At 36.9% G+C, this 24770-nt stretch overlaps 1 protein-coding gene and 1 long non-coding RNA gene across 3 annotated transcripts in view; one reads left to right on the forward strand and one right to left on the reverse strand.

Annotated features, from left to right (window-relative positions):
* SNX7 (sorting nexin 7) overlaps nucleotides 1–22489 on the reverse strand; it is a 94744-nt gene extending 72255 nt beyond the window's left edge. For both annotated transcript variants that reach the window (XM_045547467.1, XM_045547466.1), the window contains exon 1: nucleotides 22248–22489. In XM_045547467.1, coding sequence (XP_045403423.1) covers nucleotides 22248–22487 — 240 coding nt within the window. In that variant the 5' untranslated portion in view covers nucleotides 22488–22489. The remainder of the gene's footprint in view (nucleotides 1–22247) is intronic.
* LOC123635365 lies at nucleotides 301–5047 on the forward strand. The gene is made up of 3 exons (XR_006734109.1): nucleotides 301–324; nucleotides 410–495; nucleotides 5002–5047. It is a non-coding gene; the product is annotated as an uncharacterized LOC123635365 (long non-coding RNA).
* Nucleotides 22490–24770: the final 2281 nt, after the last annotated feature.

The raw sequence follows: 24770 nt of genomic DNA on the forward strand, positions 1-24770 counted from the left end.
GGAAGGAAGGAAGGAAGGAAGGAAGAAAATAAATAAGGGTATCAAGTGAAAGTGAAAGTCCTGCATACTAGACAGAAAGACATCCAACCCTCTTCCTTCACTTGGTCTAAGAATGCTGGGAGGAAGGTGCAAACTTAGTCCTCATCTTAGTCCGTTTGGGCTGCTATAACAAAATACCATAAACCTGATAACTTACAAACAACAGAAATTTATTTTTCACAGTTCTAAACTGTCCAAGATCAAGGTGCCAGCAGATCCAGAATCTGGTGAGGGCCTGCTTCTAGTTCACAGAGGGCATCACTGCACTGTAACATAGTGCCAGGGGTAAGGACTTCTCTAGGGTCTCTTTTATAAGGACACTAATTCCTTTTTATCTATTTTTTTTAATTTTATATTTTTTTGTTTACAGAGTAAGAGGAAGATATAGTTTTATAGAGCAAGAGCAAGATACATTCGTCACAGAGGATGAAGGTTGAGGGCACCAATTCCAATCACGTGAGTTCTACCCTTATAACCTAATCACCTCCCAAAGGCCCCACCTTCTACTACTATCACCTTGGAAGTTAGCATTTCTTTTCTTTTCTTCCTCTTCTTCTTCTTCTTTTTTTTTTTTTTTTTTTTAAGAGACTAGTTCTTGCTCTGTTGCCCAGGCTGGAGTACAGTGACACAATCATAGCTCACCGCAGCCTTAAATTCCTGGGCTCAAGCAATTCTCCTGTCTCAGCCCCCCAAGTTGCTGGGATTACAGGCATGAGCCACTGCACCCACCAGGAGTTACCATTTCAATATATGAATTTTGGAAGGACACAAACATTCATATCACAGCACCCACAGTGGCTAGAAGTTTCCTCTCTTCAATGATCATTCTAGAGAAAGCTGACAATTATAGTCCCCTAATGAATTAGCCAGGTCTCTGCATAATCACTCTACATCAAAGTCCCTATTGTGCATGCAGAATATCAACTGAGCTTTTTATTACCTGCTGCAGGAACTATCCAAACTATCCAAACATCAGGAAAGTCTCTGATGTGAAAGAAAGCCACAAACAAAAAAAAAAAAAAAAAAGAAAATCAGAGTAAACAGATAGAATAGAGAAATACTTAAAAAATAAAAACACTTAAAAAATAAAAACCATGAAATCATCAGGAAAATAACAGAAGAAATTAAATCCAGGAATGAAAACATGGTGTTATAAAAAAGAACATTCAGAGAACAACAGCAACACCAACAAAAAAAGGAGGCTCATGAAAATTAAAATATCATAGCAAGGCAAAAACTCAAAGAAGGTCTGAAAGCCAGAACTCAAGAACTGTCCCACTACATAGAACCAAAAGAACAAGAGATGGAGATTGAAACAGAAAGGATTTTTAAAAATTAAGGGATCCACGCACAAAGTACCTGAATAAAGAGATTCCAGAAAATAAAGAATGAAAATGTCCTTGAATTAAAGTGTTTCCAGGTTGACAGGGTCTGTCAGGTCTCCCCAAAATGAACAGGGATTGGAGGGTAAGTAGTATTTCTACAAGCATCCATCGCCATGACATTTAATAACAGTAGAGGTTTTTAAATTCCTGAAAGCTTTCAGAGAGAATAGAAGCAAGTAAAATAAAATAGTAATCTTGGGAATAAGGATGATATCAGATTTCTCAATGGTAACACTGGAAACTAACTGACAATAAACTAATGTCTTAATGAGTGCGATGCGCACTGTCTACGGGATGGACACGTTTGAAGCTCTGACTGGGGGGGAGGGTGGGGGGGCAAGGGCAATATACATAACCTAAACTTTTGTGCCCCCACAATATGCTTAAAAAATAAAAAAATAAAATAAAATAAAATAAACCGCCAAAATTTTAAGATAAAAGTATTTTGTACCCAGAATTATAAATAGCCAAGCAAATTGTAATTCAAGTATATAAATAGAATGAAGCCATTTCAGATATACAAGATTTCAAAAACTAATTTCCCATGCACCTATTCTTTGGAAGCTTCTTTACTTCTCCAAAATAAGCGTATATACCATGAAAGAAGAAACTGAATCTAAAAACAAGAGATGCAACAGATAGTAAAAGAATGTTCCATGTTGACAGCTTTGCAGCAAACCTAGAGAACAGACATACAGACTGGATCAGAAAGATACATCTCCAGAGAGAGAGGGAGATGACAGGAAGAGAGAATAAAGGAATAGAGAAGAAGGAAGGAGGAGTAGAGGAAAAAAAGAACAAGAAAGGGAAGTGAACAAAAGAGGGAAGGAAAAAGAGAAAAGGAAGAAAGGAAGGAAGTAAAGAAAAAAGGAAGTGAAGAAAAGCAGGGACAAGGGAAGGAAGGAAGAAAAGGAAACTGACAGACTACCTGACATATTTAAACAGGGGAGGAGCCTGCTTATGTTAGGCTTAGAGATGAATTATAATTGGTACAAGAAAGTTAAGGAGTGAGAAAGCGAGAGATGGAGCAAGGGAGGGCTGAGAAAAAGAGACAGAATCACCAAATGAATTATGAACATTCAGGAAAGCAAAAGCTGTACAAGAATAAAAACATAATCATAGTTCACTATATGGCTTAGTTGTGAATAAAAATGAATTTCTCTTAATCTTGGATTTACCTTAAAATGGTGATATAGTTATATTAAGATGATGGCAGAGAGAAAGACGTATGTATATGTTTGAGGAGATGGGAACACTGCCTGTAACATAGCTTTAAAAGGTCAATACCATGATGGAAAAGAAAGACAGAAGTGGGTCCAGATTGAAGGAGACCAAAGAGATACAACAGCTAACACATGATCCTGCATTTGATTCTGTACCAGAGGGGAAGAACTTTTTTTTTCTCTCTCTCTCTAAAAAATATTATTGGGATAGAGACATTGTAAAGGGTCTGTGTATTAGACTGTTGTATTGTGTCAATAATAATTTCCTGATTTGAATACCTGTATTGGTACTGTGGTTGTTGGAGAATGTTCTGGTTTTCAGAAAATACACAAAGATCTGTTTAGGAATAACGAGGCATTATGTTTCCAGCTTAATCTCAATGAGAGAGAGAGAGAAAGCAAAAGTTGTGAAATGTTAAGAGGTAGGGAATCTTTGTTCTTTGCAACTTTTCTCTGTTTGAAATTATTTCAAAATAAATATATGTTTAAGTTTTAAAAAGTCAAATCATTCTATAAGGCTTAAACAAAGCAAAACAAATTAAAAATAAAAATGCAGCATCCCCGTGCTCCATTCTGTCATTAACAGTTCATGATCCTCAAAAGGAAATTCAGAATTTTCTAAGCTATTTTTGTCCCTTGTTACATTCCTCGTTATAAAATATATATATGGTTACTTTTTTATTTCTCAACTTTGATATTATCAATAGGCTTCTTACTAATGAGGATAAAGAGTATTTGCATGAATACGGACTCAGAAGATTTGTATTTTACTCCATAGGTATAATTCATTAACACTGTAATTTGTTTTGATGTATAAACAGTACCAAATTTGACTGGTGAGAGCCCCTTAAAGCTGGTACCTGCGTCTTCATTAATATATCTTTATTACTCTTTCAGCACTTTACTTTTTGGAATAAGAAGATGTTTCATGTTTATTTTATTCTTTTCCTTCCCCAGCCCTGGATTCAGACATTTCTCTGAAAGGAGTTCTGATTTCTTTTAGAGGAGATTGGTATTTACAAACCAAGATATGAGTGCTAGGAAACATAAGTATAATACACATACATATACACACATATAACTTTAGATCAAGATCTATGGTTAAACAGAAATAGATATGAAATTCCAAGAGTTCACACTGATATCTCTAATTCTAATTTGACATAACATGGCTTATTCTAGCCTTCTCCCTTTCCATATTTATAACTCCTTTCTCTAGCAGTGAATGCTTGGCTCCCATTATCCTGAGTATGTTTACTTATTGGCTCCATCCCGCTGTATGTAATCTATCTCCTAACCATGCTGGATGTCTCTGCTGCTCTGACCACACAAGCCAAGGCAGCCTCATTCTCAATCCCAGCCACGCTGAATGCCTCCTCAGTCCCAATCTCACTGGCCACACTGGTCATTTGCTCAGTCACTTTCCATAGTTTTGTTTTGTCTAAGTTACAAAAAAAAAAAAAAAAAGAAAATGGGTAAAGAAGGGCTACGTGTTATTTTTTTATAAATATTTTAAAAATGAAATAAAAGGATATTATACAGTAAATTTTAAATGCAAATAATGCTTCATTCATATGCAAAGAAAAAACTAACACTATCAATAGGATATTTGAGTTATTTCTGCAGTAGTAGTAAGCACGTGTTCTCCAACTCTATGTTCTCTTTTAGATACATTTTTTTTCCCCAAAGTAGGGATATAGATGTTAGAATCGAGTTTTGTCTATTGTTATGTAAGACTAAAGTTAACTGACATATTTGAAGATTAAATCTGCAACAAATTCCATTTTACCTTAGCAACAAAGTTGGCCAGTCCTGAGTGGAAAAAAAACATCATTATAAAGGAGGCCAAAAAAGGCTTCTAGTCCTATCTCTGCCATTGACTAAGAGGGCAAACTTGAACCATTAATTCGGCCCTTCTAGATTAAATTACAGAGTTGGACTTGATGATCTCCAAAATCTCTCCCAGCCCCAAATGCATCAATATAGTAAAATGTAATAAATTCTGAGTTTTTCAAAAAATAGGTATTTTCTGTTAAACTATGAGTAGAGGGAAAAAAAGGATGAAATAATAATATGGACTTGTTTTTCCCTCAAGCCAAATCAATAAAAACGCTTTTGAAGCATCGGCAATACCCAGAGCACTGTTCGAAAGGTTCTTCCCACAAAAAGTTTAGCTACATAAACCATAATGCAACATTTAGTAATCCTTCAATGCAATAGCAGAAGAGATATTATTGTAGGGCACAATAATTGAAGAGACAAGAATAATAATGGTCATTAAGATTAAGACAGTTCAGCCTACTGTGATCACAAAAGGTTTTGTGAAAGGAAAGCAAATCCTTTCCTTTGTTTAGGCATGATTTGGACCAAGACGTAGAAGACAAAATAACAGAAGTTACTCCACATGCTGGGATTACATAGAACACATATTTTTTACACAGAATTATGTATTTTTTCCATGTGACTTCCTGAATTTTTCAAACAGCCTAAAATAAACATATTTTGTAACAGAAAAAATGTTAAAATTATTAGTCAACATTGTACATGATGTATTCAGAAACAGTAAAAACCACGGTGATACGTTAAAAGAGTTGTCTAGGACATTTTGGCACAATACCTTACATTACATTTGATTATTTCTCTTAACTCATCAAAGTTGTATATTAAATAGGAAATTTAAAAATATATCTAGAATCCACTGAAAATGGGATTGTTGAAATAAATTAAGAGAAGCTAACACAATGAAATACTAAGCAGCCATTAAAAACAGAATTTAGAGTTTCTAAATAAATGTGTAATCAGCATGAACAAAATCTCTCTAAAGAATCATTTGATATAAATAGTTTTGAAAGCTGACAAATTTTAATTTGGTGGGCAAGCGTACTTTAAATTTCACTGACACTGCGTACAACCATGTGCTTTGGCATTCTTTGTGCTCACCCTCCTAACTTACCACAGCCCACTTCTTTTACCTACTACATAATTTAGCATTCTATTTCTTCTGCACAAAATGTATCCTTTTGTAGACTGGGAAAGAGCTGCATGAATTTACAAAGGCTCACAATTCCAGTGAGTATAGTGTGGTGTCATAAAAATATGTTTCAATATCTAGCAAAGGAAGAAAATTACAGACTGAAATTTAGCAACATCCAAGATTTCAGCAGAAGGATTTAAATTACTATGAATCACTCAAAAGCATTCTTAAAAGCTCAATAAAACTGACTATCCAAAGTGTTTTATATTCACTTCAAAAAAAGGAAAAAAAATATACTGACAATACTTAAAAGACTTACATTTGGATGTGAATAACTGAAGAAAATAAGTGTTTGAGAAGATCCAAAGAAGCAATTAACCAAAAAGAACTCCATTTAACCTTTTGTGGTTGATGCTTTTCAGGAGAAATGGATCATTAAAATCTGTTCTTTCCAGACAAAGGTCTCACCTCCACAATAATGTGTGTGCACAAGGGAGCGCACGCATGTGTGTGTGTGTGTGTCTTTCTCTCTCTCTCTCTCTCTTTCTCCCTCTCTGTCTCCCACCATTTGGATATATGCCCATCATCCTAAGGTCAGTTAAACAATAAAATTACATTTTTTAATTTCTTTTTCAAGAGATTAGAGCGGAATAAAAATTATCTGTCTGACAAATCTCTATTTTTTTAAATAACATTTAATACCTTATTATAGCTAGTTTAGTGAAAAAAAACATAAAACCAAGAAAATCTTCAGATGGCTTCAGGCTGAGACTTGAATGCGTGTAAGAGAGAAGAAAGACCGATATATTGCAAGAATTCACTGTTTTTTATCCTTATTCCAAAATAACACATCCACTATAAGGGAAACCACTTAAGTAACTTCACTGAAATAGACTAGAGTGGTATCAGCATGATATTAGAATGTACTGGGGAAATCACTTACAAATTAAGTGTAAATTTATCTGTTCTTACTCTTGGCTTATTATAAGCATTGTTATGGGTTGAACTGTATCCCCCAAAATTCATATATTAAAGTCTAAACCTCCAGGTGCCTCACTCAGAATGTGACCTTATTTGGAGAGAGGGTTCCTACAGATATGATTAAGTTAAAATTAATTAAGGTCATTAGGATGGGCCCCACTCCAATATGACTAGCATCTTTATTTTTAAAGGAGGCAGGGAGTTAGACACACAAACATGCAAAAAGAAGGAGGGAAGAAACACACATAGGAAGATAATAGCCATATACAAGCCAGGCTGAGAGCCTGAAACAGATCCTTCCCTCACGGTCCTCAGAAGAAAGCAACCCTGCTAAACCCTTGATTTCATACTTCTGGACTCCAGAACAACATTTCTATTGTTTAAGACACCCAGTCAGTGGTACTTTGTTACAGCAACCATAGCAAACTAATACAGCATTTCTGCATCTAAAGTTGTACACAATAAAAATTTGAGGCAGAAGCAAAAGTACAAGGAAGGAAGAAATCACGACTAAAATACTTCATCCTTGCTCCATGCACTCATTCTTTTGACAGGATAATAATCAAATCCGGGAATTCTGGGGTTTTGCCTCCCTCTTTTAGTGCTATTTGATGGTTCCAAAGTTCTACTACTGAAATAAACAAAATACATGGTTGAAATTTAAAACAAATGATGGTTGGACCTCCCTAAGAGGTGTCCTTCATTACTGTCCCTCACTGAAATGCTACTCAGGAATGTCTCATAAATATAACATGAATTACTCTGATAATACTAAATCTCATCCACCATCTGTGCACAAACAGCTATTTTCTTTTTACAAGTAGAGGGAAAAAAATCAATGTGAGAAATGTGATAAATCAGAATACTGGCATGAAAACGCCATGCAAATAAAATTGCTGATGCACAAGAAACACACACACCAAGAGACATCTGGTAAAAAAGCAACTTAAAGTGGAAGGAGTTTGAGAAACCATGTTGTTAAGAGGGACACTCATCTTGATAGGCCTAAATTTAGACTTACCAGCTGTGTTTTGGTTTACAAATCCTTCCAATCTGCCCACTTATAATAATAATAAAAAATGAGAAAGGCTTTCTGTGGAACACTGTTGAAAATGTGATTGGGGAAAACTAGCCTCCGTCGTGTTCTATAAAGGGGCATACAACACTCAAATCTTATTTGACATGATTTCCATTGCTATGTAGTATATATACCCTTATATGCATATTCCACAATTTATTTATCTATTCTTCTACTTTTAGTTTTTTCTAACAGTGGTACCTTCAATGTACTTGTACCTCCTCAGGTTTTGTGCACTACAGAGCTATATATTGCTCATAGAAATTTTTCAAATAATTTTGACACAATTTTCTCTACTGGCAGAAAATTTAAAAAGTGGCATATTAAAAGAAAAGGTCTCCTTAATCAGGCACTGGTAAACTTAACCCAAGTTTAGACGTGTAACAGCTGTGTGAATTTGGTCAAGCAACTACTTTCCTGAGGTTCAGTTTTCTCATTTGCAATTTCTTAGAAAGGTCAGACCTCACCTTGGATCATGAAAGATTAAAAAGAGATAATAAAAGAGATATATGCAATGTCAGCTTGAAGGCTTTATATGAATTATCTTATGTAAACCTTACCACAATCCCGTAGAGTATATTTTTCCCTCTTTTTAACCAGACAGAAATACTATGAGTAGGTGCTCTTTTCCCCCTTGTTTTCAAATGAGGATATAGGTTAAATCACATGTTCAAACTCTTAACTGCTATCAATTAGAGGACCTCTTAATGCCAATAAGTCAAACTTACATCAAAATATGACATGGATCCCTGGAAGTCATCACTGAATTCATTTTTTTTCAGTTTCCCATGAAATTAAATAGAAATCTAAGGCAAGAATAAATAAATGTATTAACATATGGTCAATATATAACTCTGTAGTGCACAAAACCTGAGGAAGTACAAGTACATTCAAGGTAGCACTGTTGGAAATTAGAAAAAATTAGAAACAGAATAATAAATAAATAAACTGTGGAATATGCATATAAGGGTGCGTATAATACACAGCAATGAAAATCAACTAGTCTCATACAAAAATATGGATAAATCTCAAACTAAGTATTAGGAGAAAAAAGCAAATCACAGAAGAATTCACACAGAATGACATTATTTTTAAAAGTCCTAAAACATACAAGGTCCAAAAATTCATAAATCTTTAAAATATATTGCTTCAAGATACATATATAAACTTGGATAAAAACCAAACAAATGACAAACACAAAATTCAGATTATTAGTGTCTTTTAAATATGATAAAGACAGACAATCTTAGGAGGAACACATAGGATGTCAAAATTTTTGGATGCGTTTTATTTCTTAAGCTGAGGGGTGGTACATGGATGCAAACTTTATTATCTTATTACCAAGAGTCTGCAAACATTTTCCATACAAGACCAGATAATAAATATTTGGGGCTTTATGGGACATCTTGTCTCTGTCACGACTTCTACGCTTGGCCACTGTAGTGTGAAAGCAGCCACAGACAATACATAAATGGGCATGGCTGTGTTCTAATAAAACTGTATTTACAAAAATGAGGCCAACCAAGTGGATGTAGTAAAAAGAGAACAATTATACACTGTTGTTGGAAATGTAAATTAGTACAAACACTATGCTAAACAGCATGGAGATTCCTCAAAGAAATAAAAGTTGACCTATCATTCATTTCAACAATCCTACTACTGGGGATTACACAAAGGAAAAGGAGTCATTATATCAAAAAGATACATGTGCTCATATGTTTATCACAAAACATTTCACAATTGCAAAGATACAGAATCAACCTAACACATATATGCCATGGAATACTACTCAGCCATAAAAAAGAATGAAATAATGTCTTTCACAGCAAGTGGGATGGAACTAGAAGACATAATCCCAAGTAAAGTATCTCAGGAACAGAAAAACAAATACTGCATGTACTCACTTATAAGTGGGAGCTAAATGATGTGTATACATGGTCATATAGAATGGTATAATGGAGTTTGGAGACTGAGAAGTGGGGAGGGTGGGAGGAAGGTTAGTAATCAAAAATTACCTATCAGGTACAATGTGTATACTATTGTACAGGTACACTAAGACACCTGACTTCACCACTATACAATTCATCCATGTACCAAAAAACCACTTGTACCCCCTAAGTCTATTGAAATAAAAATATATATGTTGAATAAAAAAATTATTTTTTTAAAAATAAGACCGACTAGATTTGTTTCATGGGCTGTTTGCCTCTGTTTTCACTGCAAATGTTATATAGATAGCTATATAATATATAGAGACAGATATTTTATATATGTGAATATTCCTTTATATGTATGACATTATTCTATAATAAAAATAATTTTAAAAGTTTTAAAAAGCTTTGTTCAAGTAAGATAAGTATATAGTCTTGTTTACTAAAAAAGCATTCATTAATTTTCTTTTCACAATTTTCTCATCAAACTTAGAAATAAAGTCCTCCTGATGACTGGTAGATAGTTAGAAGGTAAGTTACAGATTTTTAGCATTTGCATTTCTATTAGGGACTTTTTTTTATACTCAGACACACACATACTCAAAAATCAATGTTTTTAATCACCTCAATAAAGACTACTGAATGTATAAGCAATGACAAGTAAAGAACAACTAAAATGCTAAGGCTGAAAGGTAGGTGAGGCTCCCCCACTAAGTATGTCCCTCCAACACACCGGTGCAGCTCACTTGTGTGCCTCAGGGAAATGTCATTTTACTGCATGTCAAAGATACTTAAATCTATGAACGCTAAATCCACAAATGATGAAAGGTCAACTGAAACTACCTTAAAACAACTTTGGAGTACTGGATACACACAAGAAACCACAATATTAGCCAACTACCCAGTTGTGGATTTAGTGATGACTAATCAGAAGCAGAACAAGCCAGGAAAAATAATTACTCTAACCAGAACTTCTGAAGAGGTTGAATATATATCATACAGACAGATAACACTGCAAACCCAACTCAGGAATGTAATCAGAAATGGTTTCTAAGGAGCACAACCAACTGTGCACTTAACATAGGCATGGCTAAAAAGGGTCCTGGCCTCCAGCAAACTGAAAGTAGTCCTCTAAACCAAAGTGTTGCCTGTATAGATATTCTCCAGGGAAAGGGCTGAGTTGCCTAGATATCTAGCCCTACCAACAAGCTTACAGAGCATTTTTGAAGATATGTACATAAGGAAAACTAATAGACGATTAAAACAGATGTACCAAATATTCTCATACCCTAGTAATTCTAAATTGCCTGGCAGATATTACGTGTAATAACTCACTCAGAGAGGAAATTATGCTCATACTATAGCACTTAAGAAACAATACCAGAATTTTGGTATCACTCTCAATAGTAATTTAAAAACATATGCTCTTATGCTCTAATTATTTCAAATTACCATCCTAAATTTTATGTCCATAGAGCCTCCTCTATATCCATGGAAGATTTTTCCATACTTAACCAAGTAGCTGTATATATAGCCCCATCTAGACTATTTATTGACACAATATTTTCCCTTAAATAAGTATAAGCTCCTTAAAGATAGAAACAAGTATGTTTTTGTGATCCCCTGAAGATCTCCCTAATGATTCAAAGTGGATGCTTACACAGGTCAGAAACATTAATCTTATATACCATAATAGCAAATACTGAGAGTTTTTTAAGTGCCAGCGACTGTGCCTTAGCAACACATACATGTATTATTTCATTTAATCCTCTCAATCACCTGAAGGAGGTATCATTATCATTGTCCACATTTTAGTTAATAAACTTGTGGTATAGGGATGATAATAATTTTCCTAAAATCACTTATCTCTTAATCTACAGAGAAAGACTCAACAATCCCCACACCCATATGCAAACAAAAAAGCACCTGGTGTAGTCATTTTATTTCATACAACAGTCACTAAATGTCAGCCATGTGTCAGGCACTGAGCTGGCGATATACCAGCAGCGAAGACCAGCGACTGGCAAGGTTCCTGCTCTCACGAAGTTTATGCTTTTAGTTGGGTGGGAGGGAAAGGGTATAGATAATAAACAAATAAATACATAGATAAATAATTCCAGATAAAAAGATAATAAGTATTGATAAACAAGAGAGTAAGTTCCAAAGAAACTGGAGCTGACTGCTGGAGAAAGGGGTTGCAGGGAGCAAGAAGAATGCTTGAGAGAGGGTTTTTTAAGGAGGTAATGTGAGAAAGAGCCAGCTATGTAAAACAGTGAGGAAGATTCCAGTCATATGGACCAATGAGGCCCAAGGTAGGAAAGGACTTAGAATGTCCAAGGACAAGAAAGGAGACAAATAGCTGGAACAGACTATGATGCAGGAATAATCAACAAGGCTCATTTTGACATGTACTGTGTCAGAATTTTAAGAATTCACATTTTTATCTTACAGTTTTTTTATAAAAGAAGGGGAGAACTCCAAGATAATTGAATGTTGCACCTAAGAATCCAAAAATATGACATTTGTTACACAACTAGAGATTGTTGAGTATCTACATGGTCTTATGCAGACTACTCATGAGTATTAGCCAGTTGGAGGTTATTAACCATAACTAGTGCAGTTCCATTTATCTCAATTACATATGTGATAATTTCTTACCTAGTAGAAAACTTTGTTTTTTATATTTAACACTCTAAAAATGTGGGGTTGTTTTAATTCAGAAAGATCCAACATACTATTTGCCTGTAACTGCTGCAAAACCATTGTCAGAGGTGGTATGATTGTTCCCAATGTTTCCTCTTCTTCCTGTAAGAGGATTATACCTCCTGGTCAACTGCCAGGTGACTTTTAGTGCCTACCTATGGAGGGAAAAGATAATAGTTCCTCACTCCAGTGGGTTGGACCATGACTTGCTTTGGACAATGGCATGTATCTGGGAAGAAGATTTGGGAGCCATTGCCTGTTTCCACCAGTGCTCATATTCTCTTCCCTCTACCATAGGAATGACATGGTCCAATTAGGCATCACTCCTTCAGTCTTGATCCCAAAATGAAGAAGACATGTGGAGCAGAGTCAAAGCCTAGAAGAGAATTACAGCTCAGCCACAGCTAACAGGTACATGAGCAAGAAAGAAATCTTCATTGTAAGTAAGCCACTGAGATCTTGAGGGTGTTTGTACTGCCACATAACCTAGTGAAAGCTGATGAAGACACCATTCAGTGTTCAATTATAATAAAAGATAGACACACACTTAATATTCTCAGAGTCAATACAGAAGAACAAATTAGGGATTTGTTTTTCCAGTATTGAATATTCATATATCAAGAATTTGCCATTTGTCTGGAGTCTCACATAATAAGGCTTTCATTTTAATTCTAAACAGACTTTCTCTTCTTAATATTTCAATTTAAATGATTAAGCTCTCTGCTTTTCATTTTAAAACAAAAATTACTTTATCAAAAAATAAACTATGAAATAAAATTATAATTAAAATGAACTTCAAAAATATTTTACTAAATGAAAGAAAGCAGGCATAAAAAACCCCACATGATTCAATTTATATGAAATACCTGAAGAATCTATACAGATAGAAAACAGATTAGCAGTTATTTATGACTGACAGAGAAAATGGGGATTAACCATAAACAGGCATAATGGATCTTATTGGGGAGATGAAAACGTTCTAAGACTGGTTTACAGTGATGGTTGTACAACTTAGCTAATTTGTTTAAAAAAAAATTCACTCAAAATGGGTGAATTTTATGGTACGTAAAATATACATCAATAAAGTTGATTTTAAAAAGAAGAAACAGCATGTCATACAAAAGCATATCTCAAAGTTAAAAATAATAAAATTATTCTGTTTCAATTTTAAAACTATTGGTTTAACCTGTTTTATCATACATGATTTTTATATTAGTATTTACTAATAATTTTGATTGTTTTTATTAATACTATAGGTAACACTGTTATCCAGCATGATTGATATATGCAGTCCAGAGTTAATCAAGTATTCTATTTAAAATACACAAAATCTTTTAAGCACATAACTCTTCACCTGTTTATTGAAAAAACTTTATACTTAAGGTGATTAACTGTAAATGTTTAACTTTTAGTCTTTTATCTTCTTTGCAAAGTGTGGGATGCAAATAAACACATGAATAAAATAAACTTTGAACACTAACTGCATAGCTATGGAAACTGTTTCCTTTTTAATCACACTCATGACTCACAAAACCATAGCAGGCTAGTTCAGAGCTGTGCTAGGGCATACTCTCTGGACCTTCAAGGATATACACATAAAACTCTACTTTTAAAACTCAGTGGAATAAAATATGCTTTTTAGAGTATATTAAGTTTAAATCTGGAGTCTTTTGACATCATTTTCCCAAATTCTTCATAATAATTTTCCCCACTGCCCCTCTAAAAAATAAATAAAACATTGTTGTCTCTGCATAAAAGACTGTAGTTTCCTTTCCTTATAGGTTCCCATGAATTCGTTTTTTTGTTTGTTTGTTTGTTTGTTTTCATTTTGGCTATACAGCATCTACTCCCCTTTCCAAATACAGTTATGTGCTGCTTAATGATGGGATACATTCTGAGAAATGTGTTGTTATGTGATTTTGTCATGTGTGTACTTATACAAATCTAGATGGTACAGCCTACTATACACCTAGGCTATGTTGCACAGCCTGTTGCTCCTAGGCTACAAACCTGTACAGGCAATTGTATCACAGTGGTAAGTATTTGTGCATCTAAACATAGAAAAGGTACATTAAATATATGGTATTATAATTTTATGGGATCATCATCATATATGTTGTCCATGATTGACCAAAATGGCCTTATGTGACGTGGCACATGACTGTATAATATTAGCTATAGTTCCTGCTAGTGTCTGTCCCTTTCTGCACCCGCATTTCCAGCCTTCTTGTCTACTCTGTGAGCAATCTAATATTCACCATTTCACTTCTTTCCTGCCAGAGTTGGTTTCTACTGTTTGTAACCAAGCTCCCTGAGACAGGTGCTATTAGCTTAAAACGATTTATTTTTTCAAGTACAAGAAGGTTCCTAAATGATTCTCCTGGGATTTTTTATGTTTTGTGTTTATTTCTTCTAATGCAATCTAAATAGGAAATTTTGTCCAGTATTGAGACTCAAAATAGCTCTGTGTCATCAGCAATAACATTACTCACCTCTGATTAAGGCCAATTTGTTTTAATCTATTTAGTATCCTGATAGAAAAGAGCAGAACAATACAAACTGAATTCATTGAAAACAGATTATTGGCAAATTATTGTAATAATTAGGTCTATAAATATGAGAAAATAGAGGCTATGTCATTCATCAATGTTTTCATTCCATAAATATTTAGAGTTCCTACCTTACCACCTTCAACAAGCTTACTCTATTGGAAATAGATAAGAAATCAAGGTTTTAGAAAAGAGAAATAAAAATTTCTAAGGTACAATATGTTAAACATTAGGTGATTTAAAACACTATTACCAAGAGCACAAATTGGAAAGAAATTCTAGCTGTAGAATGAAGAAGGTTCTTAGGGAAGAGGAAATTTTACACTGGGTGATGAATAACATAAAGGATTTTGTTTTGTTGACCCAACAATAATTATACAAAAGTAGAAAAATACAGACTAAGATTACACAGCGGCAAGTTGATCAACCTAGATCAGTGCTTTTCAAATTGTAAAGTGCAACAACATCACCGGGAAATCGTGCTAAAATACAGATTCTTATTCCCTGGGTCTAGAGCAGGTTCTGAAATTGCATTTCTAGCCAGCTCCCAGGAGACGCAGTAGATTCAGGGAACATATTCTGAGTAGTAAGGCTCTAGGGGAGAGAGGGTGGTAAGGAAAAAGGCAGATAGCCTGAACACCAAGAGCCCTGAATGGCAAAATGTGGCAATGTGATTAGAGTTGTGTACTATGGAAACATTGATTTTCTGGGAGCACAGAATAGACCAGAGGGAGAAGACTAGGAGAATGAAGGTCTTATGAGGCTATTTTAATGGTTCTCAGAAGTAACCACATAACTACTCTGATTATAGCAGAGGACACTGAAAAGAAGATACTAATTCTAGAGTGACTAAAAAGGTAAAACTGATAGGGACTTTTCAGATATATGAACAGACGTAAAGAGTGCATGAGAGGTATAAATAGAAGGTAAATATTTTATCCTGGACACTTAAGGAATTGTTGCATCATTTGTAGAAAATTAAATGGAAAAGGCAACAGTTTGGGCCAGAGAGATGTAAGAATTGAGAAATGGTAGAACATAGTTCAGTTTGGGAATTAAATAGAAGGGATGAGTAGGACCATCTAATTAAGACTTTCCACTACTATTACAGTTAAATTTAGTAAGTTAAAATTCCATTCTAACAGCCTCTTAATAGTGGAAAAAGACAGTTCAACTGTCACACCCTCCTCTCCTCTGGGACAGTTAGTCATCCAGCTTATGCTATAACTTTTTTAGTGACAGAATTCATGATTGTGCTGGGCAATCCCTTTTATTCTGGAAACTTCAATTGGAAAACTCTTCTTTAACTTGACCTGAAAATTCTCTATATATTTTTGACCCAGTAGTCCCAGTTTTGCTCTTCAAAACCACAAACATTTAATACACCTAGATCATAACAACTTTTCATAAAGGGTTGTTAAGAGAATTAAGCTTAAGTATTTTCCAAGCTAAACCATTTTTTGTTCTTCCTCAGACTTTCTTTCCAAACCATAGTTACCAGAATATATCATCAGTGAAATCTCTTTGTGTATTCTCCTTCATGGATGGCAACTGTGTGACAAGACTGCTGCTACTTCCTGTGCCAACAGAAGACAGTGCTAATAGATCCAAGCTCTCTTTCTGCTAAATCTAGAAAAGATCTCAGGCTTCATCTCAAAACAGCATTCCAAAGAATTGATAACAAGGTACTGGCATCCAAAGATGAGATAATATTCCTTTGCCATTTTCTGACATGGACTATCAACTCTACTTTTAAAATATAGAAGGCGGAATGAATCTTCAGAAGTGGCATAGTTCAGATTACAATACGATTAATACTCCATATGACCTTGAAATACAATGTTTATTTATATTTAATATCATGTCATTTGGGTACATTGATTTTTCAGTCACTGAAAACCAGTAGGAAGGTTTGCACATAAAATAGTCCTACACAAGTTCTTCCCAAACTTATACTGAAGTTTCCCTACTTGTTTTAATTTTATTGTTGATCACATATACTAACTCAAAGGAGAACTTCAGGATTTTTCATCTTCTTCCTACTTCACTTACCTACACTTCCTCCCTTGAGAAGAATATAAAAGAGTACTTAACATGTAAGAGGGCTATAATAGCAGAGAGAATTTTTAATGGGAGAAATACAATCCTAAATCAGCCCAATTTTGTTTTATTGGTTTCTCTTGTTTTTAAATCATCAAAATGGTAAGATCCACTAAGCCAAGATCCGGATGTAGGCTTTAGAGAAAGGGGAACAAATATAGTAAGTCATTTATTATCTGTTCTCATTTTACAGATGAAAATTCGGAGGCACTGACGTTAAGTACCTTGCCCAAGGAAACTAAGCCAGCAAGCAAGCAGTGCAGCCAAGATTTTGAACACAGAGAAGTAGCTACAGAGTCTCTACTCCTAACTACTAAGCTTATTTTTATTTACAATGACTAATACTGCTTTCTTCAGGACTTAACATATATCCCAATTAAACTGCACAGCCTGCTCCTGAACCTAGTGTTCTAACTTATCAAAAGATTGGAAAGCTGATTATATTCTACAGACTATTAGCTATTGTTATAGTTTCTACTGCTGTGTAACAAACTATCTGAAAACTTAGTGGTATAAAAGTATTTTATTGTTTTATGTTTTATTTTGCTCACTGGTTAAAGAGGAATTCAGGCAGCACACAGCAGAACTGGCTCATCTCTTCTCCATCACATGCGAGGCCTCAGCTGAGAACATTTGATGGCAAAGGTCACCTGGACGCCCCAGACTGAAATCATATAGATATCTTCATTCAAAAGCCTGCCACTTAATGCCAGATAGTGCCTGGGCCTTCGCTGGGGCTGCTGACCAGAGCATTTACATGTGGTCTCAATGCTGGGCTACCTCACAGCATGGAGGTCTTAGGTTTTATTTCTTACATGGTGCTCCAATATGCACAATGGCCCACTGGACAAAGTGGAATCTGTATTCCCTTTTATGATCTAGCCTTTTAAGATGCCCAGCATCACTTCTACCTCCCTATTGGTCAAAGCAGTCACAATCCCACACAGATTCAGGGAAAGCAGCATAGATTCCATCTCTTGATGGGATGGGTGGTTGGCCACATGATAGAAGAGTATATGGAAAGAAAAATGCTGATGTGACCATCTTTATGCAAAGTTACTCTCCAAAGTTTTGTACTATGCTGGTTATTTTTTTCTTTCACCCTCAGCCCCCACCCATCTATTCTCTGTGCCCTAGCAGGCTGGCACCTGTGAATGACATCACCTTAGCAGCTCACCTAGTGGCGAACACAAGCAGGAGACCCAATGGCAGGAGGAGAGGAGCTCAGGGAACACACTCCTTATCCATTCCCTGCTCTGGGACCACATTTCTGACAGTAGCTACAACTCTCTGTAGATACAGTTCCTGCTGAAGTAGCCCCTTCTCCACAGCTCCAGCTCTGAGTAGGTTCCAGCATATTACTTCCATTCCTCATCCCTTTAGAGCTACAGGTGCTAACAGCTTTGTGCTACTACAAGTCTCTAAGTGCCTCAATACCCCTTGTTTGTCTCTTAACTCTGTCCATAATTCTATAAATAGTTCCTGCATTAAACTCTCATTTAAATCATTAGAGAGAATTCTGATTTGTATCAGAGTGATGACTGATACAGGACCACAATAGAAACCAAATAGAGACTGTCCAAAGAAAAAATGTGAAAAATAAGTAGACTTGCAAAATCATCTTTTTCTATATATTTTATAAAATTGTTGAATAGTACAATTCTGTCCCTCCATCACTATGTTGAACTTCCAGATTGACAGAGAAAAAAACATATGTATGTATGCTGAATGCCTCTACAACTCTAACCTATTTATTAGTTTTTAAAAAATAACCTTTTCTACAAAAATGAGTAACTTTTTCAAAAGCCCTGCTCAAATAAATGTTTGTTATGTTTCTGATTTACCGTAAAAAATCTTAACTTTTTAAAACTTAAAATAAGTTAGCTTCTATTGATCACCTTTTTCTTTTCAAAGTGTTTATAAACAAAATACTAAATTATTCACTTTATGACTTTGCTGGAGATTGAAATTAAGCCCACTATTCTGTACCTTCCAGAACTCTCTTTTTGACATTTTAAAAAAGAATATTTACCCATCTCAAGTTAGGGACACTGTTTCTACATTCTATGACTTCTCAAAGATGCCTAGTGGTGATGAGGATGATTACATCCATAAGGTCTCTGATGATAAAGATCTCATTTTACAGTCTGAATACCTTTAAAGAGACCAATAATAATAAGAGCTATCATTCACTGAGTAACAGATAGCATCTCAATGCTTCGTTGTGATCTATTCATGTATACTGTTTCAATTGCTGCTTCTTCTATAAAATAGTGTTTAATAAAAATAATGGCAATTTATTTTAGTATATTATTTTTTCCCCCAAAAGATGAAATTTTTACTCTAAATGTGAAGAAAATGGTCCTTTTCTCCAGTTAAAGTTTTTGGAAGCCTCGTCTCATTTTGGCCTCATTCTAAAACAATTCTTACACTAACAATACCATTTGTATCTTTTCTCTTTTTTAATATTTTACTGTTTTTGTAACATTGGTTATAGTCTCATAATTCCTAACATCTATACGTGTTCTTGTTCTCCTCTCTTTTTTTTTTTGTTTATTTTTGTTTTTTAGAGATGGGGTCTCACTCTATTGCCCAGGGTGGAATGCAGTAGCACAATCATAACTCACGGCAACCTTGAAATCCTGGGCTCAAGCGAACCTCCTGCCTCAGCCTCTTGAGTAGCTAGGAATACAGGTGTGCGCCATACTTGTCACTTTAAATCAGTATTCTCTGAATTCCCTGTGGTCTCTTTAGATTTGGCATCATTTTTGCCTCACTGGATTATTTGAAAACTCAGAAAACACTGTGTTTTAATTCCATCCCTCTTGATTTATATTGCAATTGAGAGTTTCTGTCCCATCTTCTCACCTAGACTACAAGATTGTGATAGCAAGAAATGAATCGCACATTTTTTCCCAAAGAATACTTAGCATAGCATCTTGTACAAAAAATATGTATTTGCCATGTACTTGTAACATATTGAGGGGAAACTGGAGTAATAATAAGTTGAAGTTCATACTTTTTAAAAAGCTCCTGGAGAGGGGTACCAGATATATATTCACAAATATTCAAAAGGAATAAGGGGACTACAAATATGAATCTAAATTGAATATCAAAGTAGCCAATCTCAAAGTACTGAAGGGGAATGACAGTCTGCTTCATGAATAATTGTTAGATACCTCCTTAGAGTAGGCTGGACAGTGGCAGAGGTCTACCAAGGAGCAGGCTGGAGAGGCAGTGGTGGGAAGGACAGGCCACACAGAGAAGACTTTCTTAAATTTACTTGTCTAACTACAGTTAATAGTTGAAAAACTCAACTTACTGAAATGTAAGCAGATGCCTAATTTCAAAATTTTCCAAGTATTCTTTTCAGATCTTAAGCAATATTATATCTTTACCTGAATCTGTGTGGCCAGTTTCTACAGAATTAGTTCTTGTTCTAAGTGTCCAACACATGTAGTTAACACTAACAAGCAGGGTGGAGCCAGGTGTATGGGTCTGAAGTTTACAGAGTTTGGAACGTCCCTTTTTAAAAAGAATACAAAACTACATGTACAAAATTAGGTAGAAAAACAAATTTTTATTTAGAATAAGAAAAAAAATTTCTATAAATGATTGGAGCCATGGATGTTCCTTATTCTGAGAAAGCTTTAGGCAATTTACCAGAAATGTTTATTTAGAAATGTTTCTGGTTGCAACCTGTCATTTCCTTCCCACCTAGAGCAACTACCACTCCAGCAACCCCCAACACTCCCAGAGGCCTAAGCAAATGAACAGCTCTGAAGCTTAAATTTCATTAGCTTCACTTTAAATCAGCCTCTAACAAGAGCGCCTCACTGAAACAGTGATTCTTATAAGGCAGTGGGGCACCTGGAATCTGAAGAAAGAGAAACCACTTGACGAGTTTAAAACAATCTCAGATGACTCTGATACACAGTTGCCACTCCCAGCACCTGCCCTCCATGGTGGAACTTTCACAATGCATAACTATAGACTAATAGTCATAGACTTAGAAGTCAATGTAAAGAAGGATGTAAAGTAAATCATCAATCAACCGGCCAAATGTCCTTGATCTGAACATAATAAAAAGGCAGTTGTTTCCTTTTTACAACTAAACATAAATTATTCCACTGTTTTACAATTTAAATAAATGGAAAAGCCAAGGGCACAAAACTGTGATAGTCTGTTTGAATATTTGGAATACAACTGGGTCTATCAGTCCATTTAACCCTAAGTAAAAATAAGGTTTACATATTTCTCTTTGGAGTCAGAGTATGTTTGTTCACTTTCTAACTTCGGTTTGCTCTCCCAGAGTAAAGGCATTGGTTAGGTAGGTAGGTGTTTTAATCAACATCTCAAGGTAATATTTAAGTGTTGCATGGGCACCTTAGTAATTAATACAATGTTCTGATCTGAGCTCAAGTCTTCTATGAGCAGCGACTGGAGAAACTGGAGTGACATTCAACTGCCCTGCAAGAAAGCTATACTTCTTTTCTAAAACCCTTGAAGAAATTATAACCGCTAGTCTACACGTACCAAAAGTCTACCGCTAACCCCCACAAGTTAATTTCCCTCCAACTATAAAACAAGCTAAAAAAGGCCTCCGGTCCTAGATTTCCTGGGGGAAGGGAAAAACGAAAGCGGCTGGCTGTGGCTGGGTGGCAGGGGCTGACCGTCGGAAAAATCCCGAGCTCCGCAGCCGAGGTGCTGCCTTAGACACACAGCCCCTTCCTCCTGGAGCGGGGGATTTCCTCGTACCTATTCCCACAGGACCTGAGACTCACCTTGGGTGCCACCCAAGTCTCAAATCCACAGCCAACAACACTAAATCAAGAATAATTCTTCTAAACTCGGCAGATCCCTCTCCTAGAGAGAGATCTTTCCGGATGTCCTCGCCCGAAGAGAAGCTGGCGGGGACAGGGGCAGTTTCGGGCCACTCGCCTCCCGGGTTCCGGCATTGTCGCGAGCAGATGTCGGTGTCATAATAAGAAAAGGAGAAAAGCAATCACAACTTTGCAGAGCTATGAAGCCACGGCCCAGCCGAGCGTAAGGTCAAAGTGCGAAGAAGGGAGCGGTTCGGGGCCCCGCCGCGACGCAGCCCCGGGTGCGGCGGGAGCTGCCACGGAGGGCCGGGAGCCCGGGAGACCTCAGCCACCTCCAGCTCCAGCTCTGAGCCGCCGCCGCCCTGAAAGGGCGAGCGCGCCGAAGGCAGCTGCGGGCGAAACGGTGGCAACTCCTGGAGTTGCCTTGGAACTTTCCCGGGACGCGCCGCCGCCGTCCTCACCTTACTGAACACCTCCAGGTCGTCCTCGTCCTCGTCCAGATCCAGCACCTCACCCTGCAGCGGGGCCGAGGAGCCGCTGCTGCCCGGGAAGGGGGCGCCGCCCCCCGGGCTCTCCCCGTCAGCGCCCCCGGCCGGGAGGCCGGAGGAGCGCGCCGGAGACGCCGGGCGCTCGCCCTCCATCCCGGGAGTGCGCGCCCCGCCGGCCGCCGCCGCCAGCCCGGCTCCCCCGAGCGTGCCCATTGGCTCCCGCGCGGGCTGCGCCTCCCCGGCCGGCCCCGCTCCAGCCCCTCGCCCGCCGCGCAGACGCGGAACTGCTCGCGGGAGCGCCGGGCCGGGGAGGGCGCATCCCCACCGGGCCTGGGGCCGGCTGGAGGCGCGGGAGCGGGACTCTCGGACTCCGTCTAGGGTGGGGCAAGGCTCGGCTGTTCCCCGGAGGAAGGGGGAGGCTGGAAGGTAGGAGGTGGGCGTCCTCGCACCGACCCAACGCGAGGGCCCCCAAACGAGGGTTTCTGCGGTGGCGAGGTCTGGAAAGAAGCCACGTAGGGAACCGTCCACTTCGCGGGATCCACAGCAGGGCTGGAAGGCAGCCGACCTAGCCTGCCAAGAAAAAGAAACAGTACTGTATTTCCTGTATTTGGTGGTTGTCTTTCTTCTTGGTTGTGATTTTCGAGCTAATGCACAAATAAAAGACGTGAAAACTTCCTCTGTTTTGTAATTGATTTTTGACCCAGTGACTGGCCTGTGCGGTCATTTCACTGTCAAGCCAGGAAAGCTGAGCTTTAAAAACTATTTTCAGCCACTTTCAGATGGATCTTTACTCCTGGAAGTCTTCCTGAAGTTAATGAGCAAGAATGTTACCAAGAGCCAAGGACAACTAGCAGGACTGGAATCGCTACCCAGAAATAATCTTCAGTCCTTGTACTGTCAATATAAAGCTGTAATTATTTAACTGCTTGTTGCTTATTATTTAAAAAAAAAACGTTGAATTCCAAAAATAATGGGCAACTGAATGCATATTGATATATTTTTGAATTATCTTCAGCTTTTATTATTTACTTCCCTCAGCTCCACCTCTTTTCTGTATGTCCTTAATTTATTAAAAACTTTTAAATAAATTAAGATATATGTAAGAACTCCCTATTTGGGGAAATAAAGAGTATTTTATTTCTGATTAGAGGACAAGGTTTAAATAATACATTTCTTCTTAAGCATTCAAATGCCCCTCCCACGGATTTCAGGACATGTACCCAACCTTTCAGTCAGGTTGGTCACCGCCCTGTGACTATCCAGACTTGTTCCTGTGCCTTATGGTTCCTGTATCCAAAATGCCATTTCCACCCATCCTTCAGAAATTAACTATAAATAGTCCCACTTCCTTCAGAAAGACTTTCTAAATGACAGTTTGTTCCCAATTTAGCATTTAATTTTATTCCATCTTATAGATTGTATTTGTTTAATGTATTTGTCGTACATTCCGTAGTAAACTCTAACATTTTTAGGTCGGGACTACAATATCTATTAATAAACCACAATATCAGAGGTACTCACTCAAAAAGGCTTCTCTGCTAAGGTCTATAAAGAATACAAGTTAGTAAAAGACTTTATTTTTTCCTCTCTAAGCTCATTCTGGCTAGTGAGGAAGATTCAAGTTTTCTTAATTGCAGTTTGAAACAGGAAATTCTTAATAATATTGTAACTCACAGAATTGCCAGAAAGTATAGAGAACAGGCTCAGAAAATGAGCAGAACAAATCAAGGCTGCACAGCTTGGATCACAGCCAAAACCATGTCAGAGAACCAGTGGTGCAGATGTTACTGCTACCATTGCGTGATACCACCTTCATGTATTGCCATTGATGCTTATGTTACTGGACTGCAGTTGCTGTCCCTAACATCAACACCACAGCTGCCTCTGAGAACTTCCCCTGCTATCTATAACTGCCACAAAAATGACCCCCGCAGTCCTGTTTCTCTGTGTTGATTGTTTTAGTTTTAAAATCCTGGAGGATATGTCTGCTTGGCCCATCTGGCCAAGTTGCATGGAGATTGCTAAAGCAGAAAATTTTCCAAACATGGAAAGGCCATATTGATGCTGGTCAGCCAAAAAAAAAAAAAAAATAGGAAGAGGAAAAAGCAACCCAACTATCATTCACCCCTTTTACTCCCTTTGGCTGTCCAACATTAATATCTTTTTTCACAGGCTCACCCTCTTTGTGCAGAATATAGTCAACGTATGCCTCAAGCACGTAGGCATACAGTTCACAGCTCCCAAAAGGAAGAAAATCCAAAATCTACTCATTATTGGTACAACTCTAAATCTAATATGTCTCCTGTAGTTTCAACTTCCCATTAAATGGGACTGTCACTGGGTTCTTTAATAGAACCTTTAAAACCTTTAAACTAGCATAGTCCAAAACTTTGAGTACAGGTATAATATTAAGAGGAGCCCTACCCAGTCCTGTCCTGTATATGAGAAATAATACTGTATATTAATTTTTTATTCCAATAATATATATCTTGTCAA

This window comes from Lemur catta, chromosome 3, assembly GCF_020740605.2.
Source record: "Lemur catta isolate mLemCat1 chromosome 3, mLemCat1.pri, whole genome shotgun sequence".
Taxonomy (NCBI): Eukaryota; Metazoa; Chordata; class Mammalia; order Primates; family Lemuridae; genus Lemur; species Lemur catta.